Source organism: Silurus meridionalis, chromosome 17, assembly GCF_014805685.1.
Source record: "Silurus meridionalis isolate SWU-2019-XX chromosome 17, ASM1480568v1, whole genome shotgun sequence".
Lineage (NCBI taxonomy): Eukaryota > Metazoa > Chordata > Actinopteri > Siluriformes > Siluridae > Silurus > Silurus meridionalis.
Window position 1 is genome coordinate 15,285,689 of NC_060900.1, and position 9,780 is coordinate 15,295,468.

Sequence of the window (9,780 nt, forward strand, 5' to 3'; positions counted from 1 at the left end):
AGTCTGGGTTAAGGGCTATCTCGCTAACTCCAGTTGCAACAGAAATCATATAAGCACAGACAGGTTTCCAAAACTCTTGCTTTTTTATTTTTCTTGGCAACAGCGTTACGGGTTAGTCAAAGAAACTTAGAAATCAGCATCAGAAAATAATAAACACATAATTCTGGGTCTTGCACACACGCAGGAAATACCGGGAAAAATGTAGTGGCAGGCTATTCCCAAAATACTGCTATGCTCCTAAAGAAAGCGCAACATATTTCACCCGTTACACCATGTGTAACGTGTCTTTTGTTAAAGCCTATGTAAAGTTCATTAGTTTCAGTGTAGACATATACGGCTTATAGACAGGTGCGGCTTATTTACAGTACAGACCAAAAGTTTATATATATTATATATACAGTACAGACCAAAAGTTTGGACACACCTGCTCATTCGAAGAGTTTTCTTTATTTTCATGACTATGAAAATTGTAGAGTCATACTAAAGGCATCAAAACTATGAATTAACACGTGGAATTTTATACATAACAAAAAAGTGAACTGAAAATATGTCATATTGTAGGTTCTTCAAAGTAGGCAGCAAGAGAATGCCAAGAGTGTGCAAAGCAGTAATCTAAGCAAAAGGTGGCTACTTTGAAGAACCTACAATATGACATAATTTCAGTTGTTTCACACTTTTTTGTTATGTATATAATTCCACGTGTTAATTCATAGTTTTGATGCCTTCAGTGTGACTCTACAATTTTCATAGTCATGAAAATAAAGAAAACTCTTTGAATGAGAAGGTTTGTCCAAACTTTTGGTCTGTACTGTATGTTAAAAATAAAAATATTTGTAAAATTTAGTGGGTGCGGCTTATATTTGGGTGCACTTAATAGTCCAGAAATTACGGTATGTGGTTTATAGTTGTGGTGAGGGAAGACGTGCAGGTAGTTGGGTTGAAAGAGGCAGGTGTAAAGGACAGGGGGTGTACGGGGTTTGAGAATTTGGTTTAAAGAAATGATTCACGACTCTGGGCCGTTGATTTGGATCCCAAAAATGCGGTTGTGTCCCCACCTACAGTTTAGTTTAAGAATTGCAAGTGGAAACGCACCGAATGATGAGAGCCTGTGAGCGCATAAGCGGCATTTTCATATTTGAATATTGCCAGATATTTAATTTCTACCCTCTACGCTATTTTTTTTTGGTTTATTGTTCAACTAAAATGTAACATTACACATAACTAATAGTACATTATGAACAATAAAATAAAAATAAAAGAACATATTTTTTTCAAAGACGGTAAAATGTTTACTCAGTAGTTACACTGTTTCTAAGTGCGCATGCCTGGCAACCCAGTAGGCAACTTAGTATATAAAGAGGGGGTAACGGCTGTTTTGCTTCAGACAGCATATCCCATCGTTGAGATACGCTTAACCGGAAAGCTCGCGTTTATTTTATAATTGACCTACAGACATGGCCTTCGGGGTCAAAGCATCTAAGAACATTCTTTTTCTTAATAGTTTATTATTTTGGGTGAGTATATCGTCTCTATTCTCGTTTTACCCACTAGCAGATGAAACTATAGTCAATGTTGAAAGTCATCCCAGTATATTATATATCTGTGGGCAAAATTTGGAGTAGAATAAAATTATTATTCTAAAAATAATTATATTTTTAGAACAATACATTTAGAATCAGCAAAATAATACATTGTATTAAGATAATAAAAACTCAAACATATATTAGTTTGCTGATTCAGTTTCTGTAAATAAACATAATAAACCTAAGCAAGAAAGTGCAAAGTATCTATCTACCACATTATTGATAGCCCCCACAGTATTGGTGAAGTGTATTCTGGGTTTTTTCTGTTTGTTCGGATAACAACACGTCAATTTCGGTGTCATATTTTTCTCTAATTTATGCGTGATCTTGTTCACGTGTAAAATTTCAATGCCGCATTGTAAAAATCAATAGATTTTGTACGCCTCTTAAAGGCGAACATAGATAAAGTGGGAAGGATTTAGGCACTTTTGTGTGCCTCAGTATGACCCTCGAGCCAGTAAAAAAAATCCTATCAAAGCCTATATGAGAGATGTGATTCATACAAAGTGAGTATTAGTTCTCATGGACAGCTTCTTTCAGTCATAACTGATCATTGTCTTTCTCTAATCTGTGGCGGAAAGTGTAACTTTCTACAGCAATCAAGTTTTCTGGTCACAAATCCAAGAAACATCATTTGGTGATGGAATAGTTGTTCTGGAATACACGTTACATCCTTAAACATGATGAGCAAGATGAAAGTTAACAAGGACTACTTCCAAACTTCTACTTTCTGTTTTTTTTTAGGCCTTTTGGGGCTTTACACTGAGAGACACAAGACCAGATTTTAATTTAAAATTAGTGCAGCAAAGTAACTTTCAGTCCCGTGACCGAGATCTGGGCTCTTGTTGTGTCACATGCTTTTTTGGATAAACCATCAGACCCACATGTTTAAGTCAAAACAACAACTATTGCGTTGTAAAGCTTAATCTCTCATTTACCTGAAAATGATATAGGCACATATTCAGAAATGTATGTCTTGTATTTGTATTTGTATTCTGTGCGTCATGTATTTATTAAGCAATATTCACAATGTTCTGTGCGTGTTTGTCATGCAGTCGGGTCACGCTGTTGTTTTCAATAGTTGTTCACAAGTTTTATTTTTATGTGATTTCTCTGTCTCCAGTTGTCAGGAGTGGTGTTCACGTATGTCGGCTCTTATTTCATAACCAGCTATAAGAATTTTGATGACTTCAGGGTTGACGATTATGGCCTTGTCCCTGCAATCATCATTCTTGCCGTGGCCGGAGTCATATTCTCAATCAGCATAATTGGCTGCTGTGCAACTCTGAAGGAGTCTAAAATTGGCCTAGGCTTTGTGAGTACGGATTTTCCTGGAGCACAATCCCGAAAATATTGAAATAAATTTCGCTTTGACTTTCAGTTTTAAAAATAAAAAGAAGAAGCGAATTATTTTAACTCTTTCTTTCTTCATGCACATTTTGTTTGCATGCAGTTCCTACTGATTATCTTGCTGATCTTTGCTGCGGAGGTCACTGCCTTAGTGTTTGGCTACGTGTACAAACCATCAGTAAGTTTTCTGGTTTGGTAATTGCTGCTTTATAATTACTGTATTATTTTGGTGTCCACTTTCATGAATGTAGTTTGGTATTTTGTGAGCTTAATCTTATGAGCTTTTATCTTAAATTCATTTTTAAATTTGGTAGAGCCTTGTGATCTATGGACACAATATTTCTCAAATGATTTATAAATAACTGTGAATTAACTTTTTATTGACAGATAAGTGAAGGCTTGTACGATTCAGAGTATGATTTTTTTGATATGTACGATGGCTATAATTCACAATCCAAAGCAGTGGATTACTTGCAGACTCAGGTAAATAATTATTATAATTAGGTGTAATACATTATTAAAAACCTGTAGGCTGTACTTTTTTTTTTTTAATAATAGCACATGTCTATTTGCTCTCTCTTTTTCCAGCTGCAATGTTGTGGGTTAACTGATTACACCGACTGGAAAAATTTTCGATGGTACTATGATCACAAAACTGTGCCTGAATCATGCTGCAGAGCAAACGAACCGTGCAGTGGAAAATTGGAACAGCCACATCTGCTTAATACTGGTGTAAGCAAAAAAAATCTAAACTGCATTATTTTACATGTCAAACAATTCTGATCTTTACAATTACTGTATTTTTTTTATCATTTTATCATTTTCTTCAAAATCAAACCCTGCAATGAAGTCTTTGTATTTTTTAGGGATGTGTAGATAAATTGCAGAAGCTGCTGCAGGGTGTGCTGAATTTTGCCCTGCTTGTCATCTTGGGATTTGCCATCATAAAGGTATGTTAGGCCTATAATTTGTACAGAAATTACCTGCTTTTAAAAAGAATAATGTGGAAATGTTTGCACTGGTAACAATTTCTTTCTTTTCTTCAGTTCTTAGGCATTTTAAGCATTTCTTTTATCATCTGCCGAAAACCCGGAAATGACTACCAAACACTTTATGCGTAAAAGGTTCCATAAAGCTTCTTCATTATCAATAATGAAGATAGTCAGACATTTTTCATAATCTCATCAGTGACAATACTAACATTTCACACATTTGTTTTTCATGGCTTAGTATTTTAAGTTTTGTTGTGTTCTTTGCATAGAATTCACTGTTGTATTAAGAAATGAAGGAAGCAAATAATTTATGCTTACTTGTTTCCTTTTGTGGTAAGGACTAAAGTGCAGATAAATTTGCTACTTTTGGTTGACTGGTGTGCCTTAGCCAGCTATGTTTACTATTTGTATTCTACCTTAATTTATCAGAAATGCACACTTGCATGTACCTATTTATAATTGTAAGTTCAACAATAAAATGGAGTTCTACATTTGCCTGAACTGACTTCTTACAACATTCTAAACACTGAATTAAACATGATTCGAGGTTTAAGTGTATTCCATTTTTTGTCTCTAGATGTTGTTTATGTAAATGTCAAGGGTGTTGATGCTTTATTTTTTGCTATTAAACGTCTAAGGCAGGGGTGTCAAACTCAGATCTGGCCCGCGGAGTAATTCTTTTTGGCCCGCAAGATCATATCAAATGTGTATTAGAGCTGGCCCGCCAGTTGGGCATACATCGCTAATACTACAAATCCCAGAATGCTTTGTTAGTGCGTTGGCGCATCAGTTGAGACCGCTGAAAAACTCTGCGTACTCAGCGCTGAATTTACCCGGAGATTCACTGACTTTGAAGCCCAGAAATGCAGATTTGAACCGCTTAGTAATCCGTTTGTGGTTGACGTGGAAAGCGCACCAACCAACCTCACAATGGAGCTGATTGAACTTCAGTGTAGAGACGCTCAAGTCAAAGTACCACTCTGTGTGTGCTGCACAGTTTCCTTGTTTTCTCCCCGACACACTGCTCCAACTCCGTGCCCAAGCTGCTCAAATCCTCTTTATGTTCACCAGCACATATCTGTGTGTGCAACTGTTCTCTTTAATGAAGATGAACAAAACACCACTCAGGAGTCTCACTGATGAAAACCTTCACTCAATCCTGAGGATTTCCCCAGCTCAGAGCCTAAACCCAGACTTTGATGCAGGTATCTGCTTCAACCAATCAGAGTAAACCAGAATGTAGAAACTGAGCTTGAATAAATGTTGTCTTTATGCACTTCTTCTACTCCAAGTCATGGACTGTTAATGCTTAAATGATTGCTTTTTTAATTGAAGGAAATTATTATTATTTTTGTTTTGTTGCCCTGTGAAAAAAGATTTACATTATAAAGGAATTCAAAAGTCTATAGATAGAGAGACATAGTAAGAAACGAATACCACTGATTTGCGTTTTATTTCAAATTTTATTTCTTCTTCTTCTGTTTCTTCTTTCGGCTGCTCCCATTAGGGGTCGCCACAGCGGATCATCCGTCTCCATACCACCCTGTCCTCTACATCTGCCTCTTTCACACCAACTACCTGCATGTCTTCCCTCACCACATCCATGAACCTCCTCCTTGGCCTTCCTCTTTTCCTCCTACATGGTGGCTCCATCCTCAGCATTCTTCTACCAATATAATTCATGTCCCTCCTCTGCACATGTCCAAACCATCTCAATCTCGCCTCCCTCACCTTGTCACCAAAACATCCTACATGCGCTGTCCCTCTAATAAACTCATTTCTAATCTTGTCCATCCTCGTCACTCCCAACGAAAACCTTAACATCTTCAGCTCTGCCACCTCCAACTCCGCCTCCTGTCTTTTACTCAATGCCACTGTTTCTAATCGCAGGTCTCACCACAGTCCTATAAACTTTCCCTTTCATTCTTGCAGGTTCCCGACTATCACAAATCACTCCTGTCACTCTTCTCCACCCACTCCACCCTGCCTGCACTCTTTTCTTTACTTCTCTAACACACTCTCCATTACTTTGCACTGTTGACCCAAGGTACCTGAACTCCTCCACCTATTCCAGCTCTTCTCCCTGCAACCGCATCACTCCACTGCCCTCCCTCTCATTCACACACATGTACTCGGTCTTACTCCTACTGACTCTCATTCCCCTTCTCTCCAGCGTATATCTCCACCTCTCCAGGCTCTTCTCAACCTGCTCCCTACTCTCACCACAAATCACAATATCATCCGCAAACATCATAGTCCAGGGAGACTCCTATCTGACCTCGTCCGTCAACCTGTCCATCACCACTGCAAACAGGAAAGGGCTCAGGGCCGATCCTTGATGCAGTCCAACCTTCACCCTGAACCACTCTGTCGTACCTACTGCACACTTCACTGCCGTCACACTGTCCTCATACATGTCCTGCACCACCATCACATACTTCTCTGACACACCTGACTTCCTCATACAATACCACAACTCCTCTCTTGGCACTCTGTCATACGCTTTCTCTAAATCCACAAATACACAATGCAATTCCTTCTGTCCTTCTCTATACTTCTCCATCAACATCCTCAAAGCAAATAAGGCATCTGTGGTGCTCTTCCTCGGCATGAAACCATACTGTTGCTCACAGATGGTCACCTCTTCTCTCAGCCTGGCTTCCACTACTCTTTCCCATAACTTCATGGTGTGACTGATCAACTTAATTCCCCTGTAGTTACTGCAAGACTGCACATCTCCTTTATGCTTAAAGATCAGTACCAGCACACTTCTTCTCCATTCCTCAGGCATCTTCTCACCTTCCAAAATCCTGTTAAACAATCTGGTTAAAAACTCCACTGCCATCTCTCCTAAACATCTCCACGCTTCTACCGGTATGTCATCTGGTCCAACCGACTTTCCACTCTTCATCCTCTTAATTGCTGCTCTCACTTCCTCCTTACTAATCCTATCTACATCCTGCTTCACCAACTCCACATCGTCCAACCTTCTCTCTCTGATTTTCCTCATTCATCAGCTGCTCAAAATACTCCCTCCACCTTCTCAACACACTCTCCTCACTAGTCAACACATTTCCCTCTCCATCCTTTTCTGCTCTAACTTGCAGTACATCCTTCCCAGCACGGCCCCTCTGCCTGGCCAATCAGTATAAATCCTTTTCTCCTTCCTTAGTGTCCAACCTCTCATACAGCTCCTCATATGCCTTTTCCTTGGCTTTCGCCACATCCCTTTTACCTGCTGCCGCATCTCCTTGTACTCCTGCCTACTTTTCTCATCACTCTGTCTATCCCACTTCTGTTTTGCCAACCTCTTTCTCCTTATGCTCTCCTGCACTTCCTCATTCCACCACCACGTCTCCTTGTCTAGCTTTCTATTTCCAGATGTCACACCAAGTACTTTTCTAGCTACCTCCCTCATCACTCCTGCAGTAATTGCCCAATCATCCAACACCTCTTCACCACCACCGAGCCCCTGTCTGACCTCTTCCCTGAACCTCACACTACACTCTTCCTCCTTAAGTTTCCACCATCTTATTCTTCTTTCAGTCTTCACTCTCATCCTCTTCTCCTTCACCTTCAAAACCATCCTACGGACCACCATCCAATGCTGTCTAGCTACACTGTCCCCTGCCAACACCTTACAGTCTCAATCTCCTTCAGGTTGCATCTCCTGCATAGCACATAGTCCACCTGTGTGCACCTTCCTCCACTCTTATCGTCACCCTATGATCCTCCTTCTTCTTAAAATAAGTGTTCATCACTGCCATTTCCATCCTTCTAGCAAGATCTACCACCATCTGCCCTTCCACATTCCTCTCCTTAAAACCATACCTACCCATCACCTCCTCATCACCTCTGTTCCCTTCACCTACATGTCCATTAAAGTCTGCCCCAATCACCAATCGTTCTTTCCTAGGTACACCATCTACCACTTCATCTAACTCACTCCAGAATTTTTCCTTCTCCTCCATCTCACAGCCAACTTGTGGAGCATAGGCACTGATGACATTTATCATCATCCTTCAACTTCCAGCTTCACGATCATCACCCTATCAGAAACTCTCTTCACCTCCACTACACTCTTACTGTACTCTTCCTTCAGAATCACCCCTACACCATTTCTCTTTCCATCCACACCATGATAAAACAGTTTAAATCCACCTCCAATGTTCCTGGCCTTACTCCCTTTCCACTTGGTCTCCTGAACACACAACATATCTACCTTTCTCCTCTCCATCATATCAGCTATCTCTCTCCCTTTACCTGTCATAGTACCAACATTTAAAGTACCAACTCTCCTACACTGCTCCTTTCCCTGCCGTCTCTGTAGAAGTCTTCCTCCTCTCCTTCTCCTCCTTCGGCCAACAGTAGCCCAATTTCCACTGGTACCCTGTCAGCTAACGATACCTGTGGCGGTCGTTGTAAACCCGGGCCTCGACCGATCCGGTATGAAATTCTCATTTGTGATCTGCATATTTGATTTGGCACGTTTTTACACTGAATGCCCTTCCTAACGCAACCCTCCAAATTTACCCGGGCTTGGGACCAGCACTAAGAGTGCACTGGCTTGTGCATCCATAATGGCTGGGTTCAAATTTTATTTCTCATATGTTTATAATATTAAACTTTTGTTGTTCCAGATTCAATGTTTATGCAAAACTAAAGTTTGTTTCCATATGAAAAGGTTCAACATTACATATCTGGAGACGGAAAACATGCACAATTGCAGTAAAATTTTTCAATAAATATTAAGTTTGGCCCACGACTTCGTCCCAGTTTTTAATTATGGCCCACTGTGAATTTGAGTTTGACACCCCTGGTCTAAGGAATCAGATATCACATATTAAATGCTGACTTGCTGAGTATTTATTGTTATTAAAAGCAGCACTTTTAGGTTAACTTCTGTATAAAAAAAAAAGTGTTATAACTTCAGGTTATAATTTCAGGTATTATCTGTGTCATGGTGACGTCTATGTAATCTGAGAGTTTATAGCATGGGATCAGAAAGTTTATTAACCACTTAATTCCTGTTCAATTTAGTAGATATCTGTTGGTTGAGGTTTTTTTATTTCTTTCAAGACTATGTTCTAGATCATATCTACATTAATGCAAAATGACACAATTTATTATTTTATGTAACCATATGATCCAGTAGGGCTGGGCGATAAATCGATTTTATCGATTAACTCGAATGTCTAGTATACATCGATCTGTTTTGATAAAATCAGGTTTCTCTTTAATGTCCGCCGACACTCCTTTGGGCTCCCCTAGTTTCGAACGAACTTAGCCACCCCTCCCCTGCACGTTTGCCATAGAGATACACAAACAACATGGCAGCGAGCAGAGAAGAACTCGACCATCGAGGCGCTACCAGGAGGCGGACTCCATCCTGTCAGAAAGTTCAGGTTATAGGATCCAAGGCAGATGCAAAAGGAGCAGGGAGAAAAGCTGTGCAGAGCTGAATCGGGAAGCCGATTCAGGAGCCGATTCAGGAGCCGATTCAGGAGCCGATTCAGGAGCCGATTCACGGAGCCGATGTGCGGAGGGTGAGGATTCGAGCGGAAACCAGAGCGCGTTCAGCGCGAGCCGGAAACCGAAACGCGCGTTCAGCGCGAGCAAACAGAGCCGGAAACCGGAGCGCGTTCAGCGCGAGCAGTCGGAAACCGGGCGCGTTCAGCGCGAGCCGAGTCGGAAACCGGGCGCGTTCAGCGCGAGCAGAGCAGAGCCGAACCAGAAACCGGGCGCGTTCAGTGCGAGCTGAGCAGAGCCGAACCAGAAACGGGCGCGTTCAGCGCGAGCCGAGTCGGAAACCGGGCGCGTTCAGCGCGAGCCGAGTCGGAAACCGGGCGCGTTCA

General features: G+C 40.8%; 1 protein-coding gene across 1 annotated transcript; it reads left to right on the top strand.

Moving 5' to 3' along the window:
- Window positions 1–1,364: 1,364 nt before the first annotated feature.
- LOC124400043 (tetraspanin-36-like) lies at window positions 1,365–4,426 on the top strand. The gene is made up of 7 exons (XM_046871531.1): window positions 1,365–1,514; window positions 2,707–2,898; window positions 3,037–3,111; window positions 3,321–3,416; window positions 3,522–3,665; window positions 3,800–3,883; window positions 3,980–4,426. The coding sequence occupies exons 1-7, from the start codon at window positions 1,455–1,457 to the stop codon at window positions 4,052–4,054; spliced, it is 726 nt and encodes a 241-aa protein (XP_046727487.1). The 5' UTR covers window positions 1,365–1,454; the 3' UTR covers window positions 4,055–4,426.
- Window positions 4,427–9,780: the final 5,354 nt, after the last annotated feature.

What these genes read in the sequence shown, in the direction of transcription:
- LOC124400043 (XM_046871531.1), top strand. Translation starts at nt 1,455, where the DNA reads ATGGCCTTCGGGGTCAAAGCATCTAAGAACATTCTTTTTCTTAATAGT. An exon ending in TTAATAGTTTATTATTTTGG is followed by an intron (nt 1,515 to 2,706) that starts GTGAGTATATCG and finishes CTCTGTCTCCAG; the next exon opens with TTGTCAGGAGTGGTGTTCAC. An exon ending in TGGATTACTTGCAGACTCAG is followed by an intron (nt 3,417 to 3,521) that starts GTAAATAATTAT and finishes CTCTTTTTCCAG; the next exon opens with CTGCAATGTTGTGGGTTAAC.